This window comes from Mytilus trossulus, chromosome 6, assembly GCF_036588685.1.
Source record: "Mytilus trossulus isolate FHL-02 chromosome 6, PNRI_Mtr1.1.1.hap1, whole genome shotgun sequence".
Classification (NCBI taxonomy): Eukaryota; Metazoa; Mollusca; class Bivalvia; order Mytilida; family Mytilidae; genus Mytilus; species Mytilus trossulus.
The window spans coordinates 62,637,481-62,655,859 of NC_086378.1; the positions used below are offsets into that span (position 1 = coordinate 62,637,481).

General features: G+C 31.8%; 2 protein-coding genes across 2 annotated transcripts in view; both read left to right on the forward strand.

The window, feature by feature from the left end:
- The first annotated feature begins 297 nt into the window (after positions 1 to 297).
- LOC134721654 (uncharacterized) lies at positions 298 to 10,286 on the forward strand. Its single transcript, XM_063584793.1, has 8 exons — positions 298 to 553; positions 1,495 to 1,785; positions 3,000 to 3,107; positions 4,446 to 4,530; positions 5,251 to 5,330; positions 5,812 to 5,854; positions 6,718 to 6,800; positions 8,756 to 10,286. The coding sequence occupies exons 2-8, from the start codon at positions 1,518 to 1,520 to the stop codon at positions 8,890 to 8,892; spliced, it is 804 nt and encodes a 267-aa protein (XP_063440863.1). The 5' UTR covers positions 298 to 553; positions 1,495 to 1,517; the 3' UTR covers positions 8,893 to 10,286.
- A 4,457-nt stretch (positions 10,287 to 14,743) lies between these two features.
- LOC134722887 (carcinoembryonic antigen-related cell adhesion molecule 20-like) overlaps positions 14,744 to 18,379 on the forward strand; it is a 30,853-nt gene continuing 27,217 nt past the window's right edge. The window contains exons 1-2 of the mRNA XM_063586520.1: positions 14,744 to 14,887; positions 16,296 to 16,347. Of these exons, the coding sequence (XP_063442590.1) occupies positions 16,302 to 16,347 (46 nt within the window). The 5' untranslated portion in view covers positions 14,744 to 14,887; positions 16,296 to 16,301. The remainder of the gene's footprint in view (positions 14,888 to 16,295; positions 16,348 to 18,379) is intronic.

Genomic DNA, 18,379 nt, shown 5'->3' on the forward strand with positions numbered 1-18,379 from the left:
AGAAACTATATAAAATTGAGAATGAAAATGGGGAGTATGTCAAAGAGACAACATCTTTACCAGAGAGCGGAAAACAGCTCTATACATCTCCTTTTGATTTTCGATAATAAGCCGACTCAATTGTAAGCCATATAATACCCCGACATGAGACAAAGCTAACAACACAAAAGAGAAAAACTAACGACAGAATCTATTTAAAATTACTTAAGTGTAAACATTGATGAACAACAACAGACGACTTCGAATGAATAACGGACCTCTAGGATTTTTTATTATATATTTTTTAACTATTTTGCAGATCCACCAGAAAACATAACATTATTACCTGCAGGTAACAAGTTCTTTGCAAATGAATTTAGTAACTTCAACTATGTGACATGCTTGGCTGATTGTGTACCAAGTTGCACATACCAGTGGACTGGCCCAACAAGTTCGTCAACAAACCAGTTACAGATAAATAGCATAAGAAGAACAGCGGCTGGATCTTACAAATGTACTGTACGAAACGAAATTGGTACTGATTTCTCGTCAAATATCAATGTTATAGTTTATAGTAAGTTTCAGTTCTCGTCTAATAAGAGTTAAGAGATGTGGTGTGATTTAAACAAATTGGACAACTCCTCAACAAAGACATTGTTTTGTGTACTGCATCCGCTAAAATCTAGGCATTTTGAATATCAAGCTATATCTTTTTGTATTACAAAGGTGGAGTGTGTTATCCCTCGATATTTGCGATAAAAAAATTGCTGAAATATGTATTGAATATAAACCTTGCTCGAATTCATAAATGTATAACATTTTTAAACATTTTTCCGGAAAAAAACATATGAGATGGGAACGATATATTTTTTCTATGTTGCAGACATTTGGTACGCATAGAAGCTAATTGGACGAAACCAGGATCGTCTCAAAAAGAGCTTTATAGTTAAAACATATTAATACATAATATGTATTACATAAGATACGGAATAATACTGATCAGGTCGGAAATTTTATGTACTCCCCTAACAATATGTGTAAATAGTTTTTTTTAACTTTTAAACAATACTTGTTATTCATTGTGGATCTGTTTTGGAAACTAAATGTAGTGATTTACGTTATATGCACAAAAGAATGAACATTGGATAATTGAATAAAACACTTACTTTTACTCCCTCTGTCAAAAATAGAAGGAAAAAAAAACATGTCCCCTACATCTTCAAACACCATAAACATTTAAGCTTCTATTAGGCACGAGTAGCAAAAAAGATGTACGGAAACGTCAATATGACGGCTACTGTTTTATACAAGATGTATAAACATATTACCTCAGCATGTCGTATTCGTCAATTTGAATCAATGATTGTCAAATAAAAACTCATGAAAAGCTTTTGCATACGAATCTTATACTTTTAATAGTTTGTGAAATGTACAAATGAATAAATGGTAAATTGTTAAAACAAAGTCGTAAATGAGTAAATGCTTGATTTTAGTTTATATATATATATGTTTCAGCTAGACCGACACAAGTAAACAAAATGACAGTTGTGTGTACGGGTTCGACGACAGCGTCAATTGCTTGGATTCCAGATAAGACAGTAGTTCCTGGTGAAAATTTTACAGTGAAATACAAAACAAACACCGGACAAATACAACTATTCCCTTTTGAAGAACCGTCAACTAAGGATGACATATATTTGCTACAAGTAGACAGTCTCGCCCCATCTACAAAGTATACATTTACATTGGAATCCAAAAATGGTTTAGGACGAGCTGAATCGAATGAGTACACATGCACAACTATGGGTGCGTGTATATAAATTTATCACACTGTCTAGATATAGAAAGATGTGGTATGAGTGCCAATAGTACAACTCTCCATCCAAGTATCAATTTATAAAAGTAAACGATTATAGGTCAAGGTACGACCTATTTTATTTATAAGGAATATTGGGGGGGGGGGGGGATAGAAAACAAAAATATATAATTCAATTCTTTATTACTTTAATCACATCATTATTATCAGTGCAATAAATACAGTCATATACATTTTTATAACACAACATGACATAATACACCCGAGAAGCAAATAAATATCAATTATTGACCAATAACAGTTCGGTCCTATGATTAAGTGCATTCAACAAGAATTTACACAAATTTCGCAAATCTTTTACATTTTCAGTGCTGAGAAGTTGCACTAATATTTGAACGACGACGAACGTCTATAATAATAAGGTTTAATAAGCTGTCTTCTCAAGTCACTATAGCCTTCACATTGTAAAACAAAATGGAATTCATCTTCAGTGATATTTAAAGTACAAAAAGTACACTTTCTATCTAATATCTAATATATATATTATAATTTTTATAAATAAATAGTTACCCTTTTTGATTGAATTTGTTTCTATTTTGTGCCATTTAGTGACTTCATCAAGAATGAAAATAGAATATTGTCAGTTCTTGTTGAGATGCAAGCGGTTGTACACTTTTCCGCAACTTAAAATTCAAGCAGATTGCTTATCTGGCTAAAAAGTAGTAAACAACTTTGGTCAGTTGTTTTCATTTGCCATACGTCTTCGTCTTGAGCATATTGAGACGTTTACAATGCCACGAAAATAATAGGTATCCATATTTTTGACCAACGAAAGCTATATTGCGGATCATTTTATAATGCTTAGAAAAGATTCGAGTTAATACTTTCATTAACAAATCATTATAAAAGATGATGGTTACAATTATAAAAAATAAAATGTTAGATGCTTAAAATTTCAGAAGAATATACGATTTATTATATATATATATTTTGTTCAAAAATCTTTCTTTTTCTGTGCTGTCACATGACCAATTATTGAACATATTTCAAAAAGCAATATTTATTTTGTTTTAAAATATTTCACAATATTCATACATTCAAATATTACTGTAACAGAAAATACAATACTTAACTGTTCGACAAATGACAATCAACCAGTTATTCGATAATCATCAATACATAATGCTGTAATTGCTGTTTTTAGCTGCATCAGAGGAGTCTGGAGTTAGTGGTGCTCTAATAGGAGGAGTTGTATTGATATCAATTGCGCTACTGCTAATCATAATAGTCATTGCGTTGATTTTACTACGCAGTAAGTAGAACGTTATGACGTTTAATTCTAATGCAATTATTTTGTATCAATGGTTCTGATTGGATGACAGCTAGCGTAAAATTCTCTATCTTCTTGTCTGTAACTAAGGAAGCCGACATTTTGAATTGCTGAATGTTTTGCCGTGTAATTTCTACAATAATATGCCAAAAAAACTCACTTGTTGTAGCTAAAATTCTTCTTTTTTATCAAATTGTATTACATTCTGAAGCGGCACAAAAGCCAGCAAAAGCCCGGTGTTTATGTTTGACGCCGGAAGCATACCTATGACGTCACCTAGTGTAGGGACCAAAGAAGATAACATATTTTTGCGGAATTTTCTTTAATGAAGATTTTACACTAAAATAATGATTGAAATTTAATTATGAACTTGTTTTGCATTAGAATAGAGATAACTGTATTGTATTTGAAGCTTTGCGGACGTCCATCGGTAGTTTTACTGTCGCAAATACCCGTTTACCTGTCTCCGCTCCGCGTCGCCAGGTAAACTAAATTTGCGACAGTAAAACTACCGATGGACGTCCTTATAGCTTCAAATGCAATACAGTTATCTCTTAAATAGACAACTTGTATTAAAGACCCATTGGTGGCCTTCGGTTGTTGTCTGCTCTATGGTCGGGTTGTTGTCTCTTTGAAACATCCCATATTTCCATTCTTCATTTTAACTTGTTTTTTTCAAAGGAATTAAAGTGCACCTAACCAAACGAACCTAAACTGCACCATCTTGAAAAGCAATAAATCAAGTTAAGACAGAAACAAGAATGTTATTATCAGTTTGTCATTTTTCATACTTTTTCTTGTTATGTTGCTGGCTAAAATGAATACTTTTAAAAAAACATATTACATACAACGAGGTTAACCACATACCCCTAGTGGAAGATACAAGTCAAAACCATGGACACAACTGTCAAATTCACAAACAAGAAAGAAATACGCAACACAAAGTTAATAAGAAATAAGTGACTATCTCACATGATCCTGAAGGTTCAGCAGTTCCTCCTTTACTAGTGACACCACGTTGGTCATGTGTCGGTACTTGGTAACGATAAAAAGAAATAATCCCTTACACAATGAGTTTCAACTCTTTGTTTAGTACTGTTAGCTCTGTTACAAACGTGATTCAGAATATAATATACCTTTGAGGCCATGGTGTATGCAAACACTATTTAGCCAACGCGGTTATATAATGCGTTTGAACGCTTATTTGCCAAGTTGATCAAATTAAGAATACTATATAAAAAACTAAAAAATTATCAAAAACTGTATTTATAGCCTATATATCAGTGTTTGAAGGTCAAGTGGAATTAATTTTCTTTTTAGAGTTTAGAATACTCACAACTGATCTTCCTAGTCCCCCCTGTGGATGTCCAAATTGTATAACGACGTGCATCCAAAGAATTGCAAGGTATGTTAAAGCTTTTCACGAAAATATACATTTACATCTTGTATCAATTCCTGTTATTGTGGTGGTCAACTCATGCCACCAGATTGTCAACAGTTTCGTAAAATCTTGTCGACTTTCTATCTTTAAGTCTAACTTGAGAAGAATGTTTACACTTAGCGATGGTAGCGATATCCAGATCAAAAGTCAATGATAAATTTACCATGGCAAACAAAGAACAAAAAACTAACAAGACAAAAACAACAAATAAAAACTAAATACTGAACAAGATGAACCTAACCAACAACCAGAGTGATGTCCGTGTTCCGAAAGGGTAAGCTGGTCCAACTCTTTATGTGAATTTAACTTAGATAGAAGATATAAAATATAATCGGAACTAAGCTCATTTGAAACAATTATCATTTAGTTTATGTCATCATACGTTTTATTAAACCTGAATTTTAAATTGTATTTTTTTTCATTAACTTATACTGGTGCGACTGAACTCTGATTAAGTTGAAACGACTGACGCTAAACTCATGGTTTCTTTAATCGAATGATGAACTTCAATGTATATTCTAGTAAATACAAAAGAAGGCGACGATACATGTACGTATATACATTGTCTTGATTTAGGAAATTAAGAGCTGAAACAGTATGAAGTTTTCACGGAAAAAAATGACATATGATAGTGACAAATCTTTATATAGCTGTAACTTTAGTTCTGCCTATTTCCTATTGTAGGTTATCAAAGAAAGATGAAGGTCCATATATGAATACAGTACACACAAACTATGTAAACACTACCATCAATGGACCACAAGGTAAAATCAGTGTAAAACACAATTTATTTATCAATTCATTGTGGCATGTTACAAAAATTATAACCTACAACAGCTTACATGACCAAAATGTATACACTTTTAACAGTAATTTAATATTAAATGCCTTAATATTAACTGTTTTTTTTTACAATATCCTCTATGTAAGTCATTCTTGTTTGTGGGTTTTGTTTGAAAAGGCAGTGTAAAAATATTCCAAAACAAATTAATGTTTGTAGTGAATTATAACACGTACAATTTTACATACATCGAATATCAGTTATTGCATTATTGTACAGCAAAACAATGAGGGAAAATAACACTATATTAAAGTTGTGATTCCCTGGGTAACGAAGAGTAAGTTGTCTCGATTCGCTTTAATATGATGCCCCTCTTTTTTGAAAGTTCATTGCTATTCTATAAATTAGGAAGTCGCACAAATACTTGAGATATATCTTTGACCATTGCATATATTTTATTATAGAGGGCGATGTCAATACAGAAGTCACAAATGATGACAATGGAAGGTATACTATAACTAAGTTAATCTGTTATTAAGATGGAATATTTGAACGGAATTAATTACATATATCAAAAAATGCGTGTTTATCTATAGTTTTCCAAAATATAATATATGATGTGGAACATATACTATAAATAATTTGTCAAATTGGCTGTCAATTTGTCATTATAATTTCTATTTTATATTGATCATTTAAACACCATTTCGGTTTGTTTCATCAGACAGGAATATAAACTCAGATAATGTCGTTTTAATGCCACTGAGTGCACGACATAAATGTATGCAAATAAATTCAAAAGATGACGACATAAGCATATACGGTTTATCATATAGCATTTAACTTGATTAAAAAAAACGACACCTTTTAGTAAGCTGTAAAAAGCCTCGACATGACAACATGAAAAACAATTTATCAAACACTACCATCATGACTTATTAAAAAAACAATTAACGAAAAAACAAATATAACAGACAGCAACAAACAACAACCACTTTATTACTTGCTCTGGCTTAGGATAGGCTAGTATAGACTGTGTCGATGTTGGGAAAATTTGTTAGCGCTCTTCAATCATCCAACATGACATAATTAGAAAAAGAAATATATCCAGCATCACCAAAAAAAAAAAAAAATATTTTGACTAAGATATTTTTTTTCTCTGAATATCGCTTATAGACCTCATACTTTATTTAAGACCCTTTTGACTTGTTCTGGTTCGAATTTCAATGATGACTCTTTCGTAAAGCACGGCAGGGGTAAACACATATAATTAATAATGAATATGGGGTTAATATATAATAAGTTTTTATTGATCTGTATTATTTTAAGATCTTTCTCGGTTTCTATTATAATAATAATTACATTTTCAGCGATAAGCCTTATGATGATCTTGTAAGAAGAACTTCGAACTCCTCGGAAAAACCATACGATAACTTACACATGTCTCCAACAGGTAAATAGCATATTCGCTGCATTTTAAACAATGCTTCATGTGCTTTGTCTTTCAAAATTGATAATGAAGATCGCGAAACATGTATCCAGTACATTGTAACAAGCATTAATCATTTAGAGTATTTTGTGGGAACTTGATTACCACTCGATTGTTGTTATGCGTCATTGAGAAATGGTCGATATATAATAAAAGCACGAATGAGAGACAAAAGATATCAAAGTGACATTCCAATCCATAACCAGAAAATAAGCCAAACTTGTCATGTCGAAAAAAAAGAAACGTGATACACAGATATTCCATAAAAATCAATCAACTCGTGGTATCGTCTGTAAAATAAACGAAGGGATGATTTCAACTTCAACATTTGGAACTCTTGGTTTAATAGCTTGTAAGCAGAAACTCGCATCATGGAAACTCCAGCCCTGTAATACAGAATCATCTTAGAGATATGTACTCCATACGCAGGCGCTGCATGAATGTTGCTACATATAAAAAATTACATATAAATTCACAAATGGCATGCTAAAATATTTTTTTTGTAATTTTTTTTAACCGACCCTTATTGTCAATTATAAGATGTAAGTCAACTTATGAGGCACACTTGACCGTATCTAGTGCATCCGTAAGTTCAAGTTTAGTCATACATAGAAAAGATAATGAAAGAAAATATATAAAAATAATTTTCAATAATCAAAGTTTTAATTACACGATACACCTTCAACCAAAAAGTAAAACATGCATTAAGCTCCAACCCCAAACCCTACGGTCAGCAAAAACAGAATGACAGGCGGATGCGGATACCTGAAAACGAAAGTCTCTGCTAGCATTATCGAAGATGCATTAAAATGAGTTTTTGACGAGCCTGCCACATTTGTCGCAGAAAACGCGACATAGGGATAGTGATCCGGTGGCGGCTACGGTGGGGATGGCGGCGGCAGCGGCGGTGTCGTTAGCTCACTTCGTAAAAGCTTTATATTTTAGAAGGTGGAAGGCCTGGATGTTTCATACTTTGTATAAAGATACCTTATGTTACGAAGTTTTTGTCTGTCCTTGACCTCAGTTTCATGGTTCAGTGACTATGCAAAAAAAGTTAAGAATTTTGTTTGTAATAATAATTTCTTACTTAAATGAGTAATATGATAACTATATTTGGTATGTGCGTACCTTGCAAAGTCCTCAAAGAAATTTGAGGTGTACTTGTCCAACCGGCAGATTTCATTTGACGTTGACCTCATTATCATGGTTCAGTGGTTATAGTTAAGTTTATGAGTTTTGTTTTTGTTTTTCTAATACTAAATGCAATAGGTCATTTTATATTTGGTGCATAAATTAACTTTATGGTGTACATGTTAGTTATATGAACTACTTTGTAATAAATAAAACATCTGTGTTTATATTCTTTCATAATTATTAATGTAAAACAAATAAAGACCGTATTTCGAACATTTAAATATTGGAAGTTCGTTTCTCATGTTTGATATTTTAAGAAGTATCGCGTAATTGAATACGTGCGAATTCGTCGATAATTCAAAATTTGCAACAATAAGTACTTGCAAAACATTAAACATACAGCAATTTCCCCTTTTAAAAATTGGTAAAGTAAAGAATGTGCACTAAATAGACGAACGTAGGACAAACATCGATTCAGAACCAAAACGATGTCCTCTGGCATAGTATGAAACATGTACTTTGAGAAAAGTATGGGCCATTGCGAGCCTGGTGTATGATGAATCTCAAAAGATACATGTAGTTAAACTTTGTTTACAATTCGTTTTTATCCAATATCAATCAATAATGAAAACCACTAGATAATATTTTTATGTAACGGATATTAGTATAACAAATTTAAAGTGAACCTTCATGCGAAACTATTACTAGGTAAAAAGGCCAACATTTGTATTTAATTTTTTTAAAGAATATGTGTCTGTAAGTAATTTGTTATGTTTTAATTTCAGGTACACAAAATGATTCATCGTCACATTATGCTAATTATGAAAATGTGAAAAAAATGAAGAAGAAAAACGAAAAAGTTGCACTGAAACCTCCTCCAGTGAAACAGAAGCCAAAAAAGAAATTAAAACAGTTAACCTAAACTAACGTTTTATATTAGTATACAGTGCAATACTATTGATGTTTATGTTGAAAGCCAAGGAAAAGTATGGAAAAAGTTCCCAATTGAACTTTGATGAAATGAATTAAGAAATTAACGAGAAACTAATGTGCTAACTTTTTCAGGCAATGTTGATATTAAATATAGTGTGCAACTATTTTACGGTTCCTTTTGGTAAAATCGACCCATATTGTATCTCGTTTTTTCACAACCCCAGCTTTCAAATTTAATTGATTTGCATGTTATTCAAGCGCTTTGGAAACATGATTTTATATTAATTACTTTTTGGTGTTTAAATCCAATCCTACACAATCTTGATTTGTTGCATTTAGTTTCAGCAATGAAACCATCAAGTTTGAGAAATCACAGATATATAACTTTTCGACGTTTGTATCAAACTTTGATAAAATAGTCTCAAAGAAAAATAACAAAGAGAAAAGATAAATAATTTTATATCCGCATTGATAGATTAGTGATAGTACTCATTTTAGGTCAGAAAAATAATGATATTGTTTTTTTAATTGATTTGATAAAAATAAAAAATGAAGTCTTATATCTCACTCCCAACAAAAGCTCTGCATAAGGTTCATTTGAGTTAATCTGTGTATTTAATATTGCATAAATGATCGATATAAAAACTATTTTTGTAAGTTTTAATTAAGTGTAATCAACAGCCTTACAATCAAAGACATATTAATTTGAGAGAATTTATAGCAAAATGTATTTTATGCTATTTCTAGTATCTATATATGGATGGGATGATATCAAAATTATAGACATTGCGTGTAGCCTATACCCGTTTCCTTACATATAAATATTGAAGGTCGAAAAGAAATTATGTTTGACCACGTTGACATTGTTGACATACTAACAGTATGTTCATTAGATCAAGTTTAAATATTCTATATGATCGTTTAAAAACTATGTAACGTGTTTTAAGTCAAAGGGTAAAAATGATTACACAACGGTTACCATATCTTACTGTATATACACGTTATATGTCCATTGCAAGCATTAACATATTACATGAATAAATAGAATTATTTGTGAACTAAGGATCAGGTTCAACTCGATTTGGTATATTATATTCCACGTTTCATAAGGGGAATAAAAAAGGACATCTGTACATCCAAAAAGCAAATGTTGTTCAACCAGGCCCTTTATTAAGGCGTTTTATACTATCAATTATTTCTTGTTAGTTAATTACCACCTGAGACAAGTCATCTTTTTTATTGTACATACTCATAATTCCTTAGAAGTAAGTAAACAGTTGAATTTAAGAACTGAAAAAAAGCATGTACATAGCAGTTTAAATGCTTGTCTACTTGATATTATTGTTACAATTTTTTTTTTCATTAAAAAATTATGAAAAATTATTCATATTTTGTGTTATCAGTTTAAACTGAATATAAAAAACTGGAAAGCCGAAGTTTAAGTCTGACATGTTACGATTGTAAGGGAAACAATTGGTTTATTTGTATTTGCTTATACCGAGTGTCAAATATCGGTTATGATTTTGGGATGTACGACGGTTGGGCGGTCAGTTGGTTTTGCGCACGGCAACCAAATGTTGTCCGTGCATTAACTGATGAACCGTTCAAACAAAGCATTTAAAATTTTAATTTGTTGTTACTGACAACAAAATGGCGGTCAAGATCAATAATGACGATTTTGCCTTTTTCCGTTCAGAGTTATGATTCCTGAAAGATTGAAAAATGACGTGTCTGGTCGTGCTCGTGCATTTACTCATCGACCGTCCAACCAAAGCTTTTCAAATTTAAATTTGTTGTTCCTGGTGACAAAATGGAGATCAAGTTCAATAATGTGAATTTTCTTCTATCCTGTTTATGAGTTATAGTTATGGTTCTTTAAAGATGGTAAATAGCGATTCCAGTCATGTCGTTGCATCTACTCATGAACCCTTCAACCAAAGCCTTTCAAATTTTAAAATGTTGTTACTGATGACAAAATGGATGTCTAGTAGGATAATGACGATTTTGACTTTTGCCGTTTAGTAGTTATCAAAGGTACCAGGATTATAATTTAGTACGCCAGACGCGTGTTTCGTCTACATAAGACTCATCAGTGACGCTCATATCGAAATATTTATACAGCCAAACAATTAAAAGTTGACGAGCATTGAGGATCCAAAATTTTTATAGTAGTTAAAAAATGGCGTTTCCAGTCATGTCAGTGCATTAACTCATAAACCGATTAACCAATGCTTTTTAAATTTTAATATGTTGTTACTGATAACAAAATGGAGGTCAACTTTTATATTCACGTTTTTTACTTTTACCGATCAGGAGTTATGGTTCTTGAAGGATAAAAAAAATCATGTAACGGTTCTTGAAAGATTGAAAAATTGTGAATCATAACTCGGGAACGTAAAATCGAAAATTTACAAAAGAACAAAAGGGAGTTCATGTCAATAGATATAAACAATTCAAAGTTGCAAATTGGATGAAGCCTATTTGAGTTAATGTCCGACATGTTGACGACAGACGGACGGACAAAGATATAAAATAATAAATTCCGTAAACGGGCGTTTACAAAGTTGAAATTAAGGTAAGATAAGTTGCAGATCTATGATTTAGTATGTTAGAAATGAACGAAAACATATTGGGAATTATCAACTATGTAAAAATATATAAAGTTTGATTTTGATTTATACACTTAAAAGGTAAGTGATTAGTACTTACACAAGAACAGACACAAACTGTTGATCGTCAAAGCAATCACCCAATTCCAATTCCGAGCTGTTTTAAGCTTAAATGCTGTGTCTATACTTGCTCAACTATTCAGAGTTTGACCTCTGCGGGAAAATCCGGTCTGCTTTCCCTCTGACAGCTTCTTGTTTTGCAGTTCAATCTTAAGAAGTTATTCTATTGTCTAAAACTTTTCTTATTACAGGGCGACTTAGAGCTTGGATATCCCTTTGGTATATTTCACCTCTCTTCTATACCTTTTTATATCAATGAATAAAAGAAAGTCTCTTTTACACACACATATTCTCATAGTTTTGACAAAACCTAAAGCCTGATCGAGATATGCATGTAATTCGAACCAAATCGTATGCTTTTATCCTAAATTAGGAGCCTGTAGTTCTGTGGTTGTCGTGTATTGTTGTGGTTAATAGGCGTTTTTTTCGGTTTTTATATAAATTACAAATGTAGACTGCATTTCTCCTGTTTGAATTGTTTCAGTTATTTATGGTCCTTTAAAGCATGCTGTTGAGTGTGAGCCAAGAGCTCCGTGTTGAAGGCCGTTCTTCGACTTATCGTGGTTACCTTTTTATACATTGAGACTTGTACAAACAGAAAGTAGAAAGCATTTCCTGACTGTTATACGTATGCGAACATAAAAACATACGACAAGAACTTTCGTTAAGTATTATTATCGAAACACATGTGTTGCAATGTTGCAATAACATGCTTAGTAATGGAGAAGATGCACTTCATCTTGGTTTCAGTCAGATTTTACCTATACTGGCTTCTTTAATATCGGAACCCTGTCAGTCGTAAACACATAATTGCCCCCACGTCAGATAAAATGTCAGACACAAATATGTGTATTGTATAATCGTTAAAAAAGCAGTTGTTTCCTTTTTCCGACGTAGTCGGTATAGTTTCGGTTTGTGCCCTTTGAACTTAAGGACGCTTAACTATGGCAACAAAATACGCATGCTCGAAAATCCTTTCTGTGATTGGACAAAATGCTGTCATGGTGGGTGATTTGGTTGTGTTTGAAAAAACGTCTCGTTAACTATATCGTGATAGAAAGCAAGTAAATAACTATAAATATTTGAACTAGATCTTACAAAGATTTATATTTTTATTAAAATAATTGTTTCTCCAATGGCTCTTTGCATCCGTGACAGCTGTTTTTTCGGGACAATTATGTAATTTTTTATGTAAACTTTGTTGTACGAACGTACATGACTTTTAAAACGCACCTACGCATGTGAGATTTCCGCGGGGTTTTAGTGAATGTAAACAGAAAGACACGAAGACCGAGAATACTGAACACAAACAGAGAAAACGTTATTTAAATGGTATCTTTGTGCTTCTGAAGGTTATCGAAATGTAATTTTGGACATATACTCAAATTTAAATACGTCGGATATCTTTTTTAAAGATAGTTCTTGTTTCCTATTAACAAGAAGATGGAATAATATACGGATTATTTTGTTTTCTAATTCTTTGTTTATAACTAATCATTTATGTACTAGGCTTTGTCTAGAAACAAATTTAAAAATGCATACCGATTGAACTCTCCCTGAAACTATGAGTGTTCAGCTTACTGTTTTGCATTACAATATATATTTCATTAATCGAGTATTGTCTTAAGCTAACTTAAAGATTAAATGATTGTATGTACCAAGTCAGAAATATGACATTCGTTTGATGCGTTTGTGATTTTGATTTTCTATTTGATTAAGGGATTTTCAATTTTGATTTTTTTTCTGAGTTCAGAATTTTTGTGATCTTACTTTTTGCTTTAAAGTAAGTGGCGAATATTGTATGCCTGTCTAGGACGATGATAAGTTTCATTAATACAATATGTAGGTCTTGCAATACGGGTCGACCAGGATTCAAGGGAGATAAATTAGTCATTTGACTGGAAAGTGATAGTATGTTTGACAGGGACAGTATTTTACCCGTAAAACACGCCACCTTCTGACCCCTCAGTGTTATTTCATAGTTCTGAAGCACAAAAAGTGTGACAAGCTCTGTCTGCAGGAAGCTTTAAACGTAAGCTAACCATAGTTACTGGACGATATTATATTGCAGGAAATGTTCAGGCAAAAGAATGTCCCATTTTGGCAAGGGTATTACTGACCGTCGGAAAAAAAGACTAAGGGATGACCATATTTTGTCTATACAGCAGTCATTCTTTACAATGCATTAGGTGCTCAGGGTTGATATATACATGTACTTATAAAACATCTTATTGTACTAAAACTAAGATAACATTCGTCAGTAACAATCCAATCGAGGATAAGCTTTTGTTCCGTGTTGGCCTTTTATCTGACTCTTAAGAATGTTAAGAGATCTTTTTTACTCTTAGATGTGTATACACACGCTAATGTTCAGTTGACGATTGCATTTCATTGTGACAGAGGTTGATACAAATAAAGTTTGAAACACCTGCATTATTTTTTTTTACATATTTCTTTATTAAAACAAAAACACTTGAAGAAAATTAAAAGTGCTTATTTTCTTATTTTATCAATTATTGAAAACAGTGATTGCTATTATGATAATTAATTTGAAATATGCTCTTCAATTTATATCATTTTTTCCTTTATTCTTCGTCAATTTATCCCTTTCTGTACCCATTGTATAAAAACATTTAATCAACGTGTGGTTCGTTTGATCTCAGTTCTTCATTGGTTAAATCCTATAATGACGTCGAGTTTTCTTGCTTTCCTCTGAATTTCCTATTGTGACGGCATGAAAAAAGGCGACCTTGCCTGATGACGTCACATAGAAAGAACACATCTTTTTGTAGATCATTCGAAAAGAAGGAATACTTTTGCCTGCATATTGTTTGAAAAACATTTGAGAAATAGATTCTACCACCAAATCTCGTGTAATACGATATTTATCCACTCTCGACAGTCAAATTTTAAAGACCAGCCTCGCGTTTTAAATTTGAAAATTTAACTGTCTCGAGTGGATACATGTCGTATTACACTCGATGCAGTGGTAGAATCTATATATATCTGGTTTTAGAAGGACGTATTTGCATGGTACAAAATGTATGTGTGCGATTTAATCTTATGTCATTTTTTAAATCGTAGAACGGAAGGATAAAACACTTCTTCTTCAACTACATATTATTTATTACTGCGTGCGCATATACTATCAACTTTTTCTTTCTTTTAGCCGTGGAATTTAAACAAAACGGGATTTTACAGTGGTTTAAGCGTCTATTTTTTTTATTTGTGTTAATTCCTGAATTAACTTTATAGGTGAGTCGATCAATAAGTTCATTTCTTTTCAGTCAGCTGATACCTTCGAAGCTTTGAAATATAAAAAAAGAAGATGTGGTATGATTGCCAATGAGAACACTGTCCACAAGAGACCAACATGACACAGAAATTAACAACTATAGGTCACCGTACGGCCTTCAACAATAATTAAAGCCCATACCGCATAGTCATCTATAAAAGGCCCCGAAATGACAACGTAAAACAATTCAAACGACAAAACTAACGGCCTTATTTAATATATAAAAAAAACGAAAACAAATAAGTAACACATAAATAACCGACAACCACTGAATTACAGGCCCCTGACTTGGGACATGCACATACATATATAATGTGGCAAAATTCATTAGAAATTATTACGATGAATGTCTTTTGTACGGAATTTTTCAGGAAACTTTACTCGTATTTCATTGTTTAAAAAATACAATGAATATAACCTTACAATATGATGTGCGAGCATGAGATGTCTTTCTGGAAAACCTTCATCAGTAACACTCAGAAAAAAAGTTTTGAAGCAAAATAACTTACATGGCGGAGAGCACATATAAAAAGGCTGACAAAAAGTGAAAATAAAATTTAGTTAATAGAAATGTTGCCCTAAACTTAATAACTGAATTATTGCAAGAGTATAAAATATAGAAGAAAAAAAACGAAAGATAGATTTTCAATCGAATTATAAAAAAAATGAGAAATAACACTATCATGTTAATAGTATTATTTTTACAAGTCCAGAAACTTTTTTGTCTTTAGTATTGCTCGGGGCCAAAATATTAAAAAATTGACAAACTTTGATTAAATCTGAGGAAGTTGACTAATGCCAAAGCAAACAAACATTATTTGATTGGAGGAAAATACATTTCCGGACCAGATTGTTTTTCACAGAATTGATAGCGATCAATATCAACGAAATTTTTCAATGCTTTCATTTCAATTGTGTTGCTCGCATTCATCTTTTCTCGTAGTTATTTAGGAAACCGAATTCTTTATACATTTTGTAATTGAAATAATTTTATTGTCTTGATATCCGTTTGATTTCATCTTTAATGAGGACATGCATGTACCATCAAATATATTTCAGCAAGTGTATTTGTTTAGGAGACAGATTAACGTGTTGCTTGTTTCTAAATCTCAATTGTGAATGTGTTTATAAAATATTCTTGTATTATTCATAATAAAATTATTGTTTACAACAACAAATGTAGTTGTTTTCATATTATATTTATACGAATTTTCAAACTTTCAAAGCATTTTGTGGCTGGCTGAAAAGATTTTTTTTATAGATATCTATAATTTGCTTGTAAATAAACCTATTAGTATAGGCTAAAATTGTTATATACATATATATGATTCCATATTAATGATTGTTTTCATTTTTATATTCTCAAAGGAAACAATGCATTCCCTTTTGTTGAAAGCCTTAATCGTTTACATAATGCAAGGTAAGTTTTTATGATGTTCTATACTATAAAATTAACTTTAGTTTTTTTATAGGCATTTCTAAATATAGTTCACCAGTTGCAATACTTGCAAACTTTCAAACAGTCGTCGCAAAATTTAGTGATAAGTATATGACGTTCTTTGTCTATTTTAAACTTTAAATCTTGTTCTATACTTTTTTGAACTTATTGCATTGACAAATGTATACTGTTCGTGACCTTATGCTGTTTTATTCATTGGTAACGGTCGTACGGTGAGATGTAGTTGTTAATTTCTTTGGCATGTTGTTCTCTATGGAGAGTTGTCTCATTGACTATCATACAACATTTGCATATTTCTATTTTTACTGCAGATGAATTACGCGTCCCGTGCACGTGGTGATGTAGTAGAATATGTACGGTGTATGCCCTTATATTTTACATTTGGTGTGTTCTGCTTTTGAAAGAGCTGTTTACAAAAAAATAATATGTGTGTTTCCTATTACATCTTTGAAAAAAATAGGTTAGGTACATGTAGATAGATTTTTTTTTTATTTTCCATTTGCTTTACATTGAGTATGGGATATGGGAGGGACATTCCGACTTTAACAGTGCTTATTTAAAAATGACAAAAAAAAAAACTTAAGGGTAGTCTTTTTTAGCTTATAAAAAAGGTAGGTACCATAATAGGAAACACACCTCTTTTTTTATTTGGCTTAAGCGGTTAGGGTTTTTATCAATATTTGATTACCGTACGTTAACACATAGTTATTAATTCATGTGTCATTTAGTCTTCTGCGTCTCATTGATAATTCTTTTTATTTAAGAAGTGTTTGCATCGTTTAGTTGCTCTGTCTGTGACGCTTATATCCTTCATAGTCATTATGGTCATATTTTATGGTTAAAGTTATAAAAAAGTAATGATAGTGAACGTCAAGTGATAACGTAAGCTACAATTTAACTAAAGGCTTGACAACAGATGAAACGTACAATTAAGGCTTAAGGACATAAATGATAGATACTTTTCGCAAACCAAAAAAAGCCAATAAAGACATAACACATCAAAAATTAAACAAAATACTGTTAATTAAATTATACAGGGAAATACCATGCTGATAATAACCTGCGTGCAAAAAGAAACTACTCGGGTTTCACATAGCAGCTTAATTTGCGAATCGACTTTGAATTATTATAAAATTGAGAATGGAAATGGGGAATGTGTCAAAGCGACAACAACCCGACCAAATAAAAAACCAACAGCAGAGGGTCACCAACAGGTCTTCAATGTAGCGAGAAATTCCCGCACCCGGAGGCGTCCTTCAGCTGGCCCCTAAACAAATATATACTAGCCCAGTGATAATGAACGCCATACTAATTTCCAAATTGTACACAAGAAACTAAAATTAAAATAATACAAGACTAACAAAGGCCAGAGACTCCCGAGGCGCAAAAATGCATTAAGTTATAATAATAAAATATGTTACACTTTATTTCTTATTTTAAATTTTTAAATATTGAATTATTATATATATATATATATATATATATAAAAAGATTTCGTACAAATGTTTTATCATATAATTCTGAGCCGTTTGAAAAGATTCAAATTGAGGTTCTCTAGTATATATTGTGGATTAACGAAGTTATATTGTCATAGGCCTTTTAAAATATTATAGAAAGAGATTTTTTTTTATCTATTTCGAAAAAAAAAAATAGGCGATCGCATTTAGTTGAAAACAACATGATTAACGCATTATATTGCTTGATAATGCGTAGACAATTCAGCAATTTGTTGTTAACAAATGATTAAATTTGCGTGGGATGGGAGGGGGAGTGGGACACTTCCTATAGACAAGGTGATAGGACGTACCGCTGGAATAGGTCCCCTTTCAATAGGTCGGGAAATTATCAGAAATATATGGATAAGGTCAATAAAGTTCCCATAACTTCACCTCCTGTCACATCTCTTGGTGTTTCTGTCTGTGTTTTATCAACAAACTTTTCTCTTTAAACACTTTTGTTTTCCACTCTTATATTAAACACCACAAGAAACCAT

Bases quoted from the DNA above. Each gene is read 5' to 3' on its own strand.
- LOC134721654 (XM_063584793.1), top strand. From the start codon at position 1,518: ATGACAGTTGTGTGTACGGGTTCGACGACAGCGTCAATTGCTTGGATT. The intron at 1,786-2,999 runs GTGCGTGTATAT...TGCTGTTTTTAG, and splicing joins GTACACATGCACAACTATGG to CTGCATCAGAGGAGTCTGGA. The intron at 4,531-5,250 runs GTATGTTAAAGC...TTCCTATTGTAG, and splicing joins TGCATCCAAAGAATTGCAAG to GTTATCAAAGAAAGATGAAG.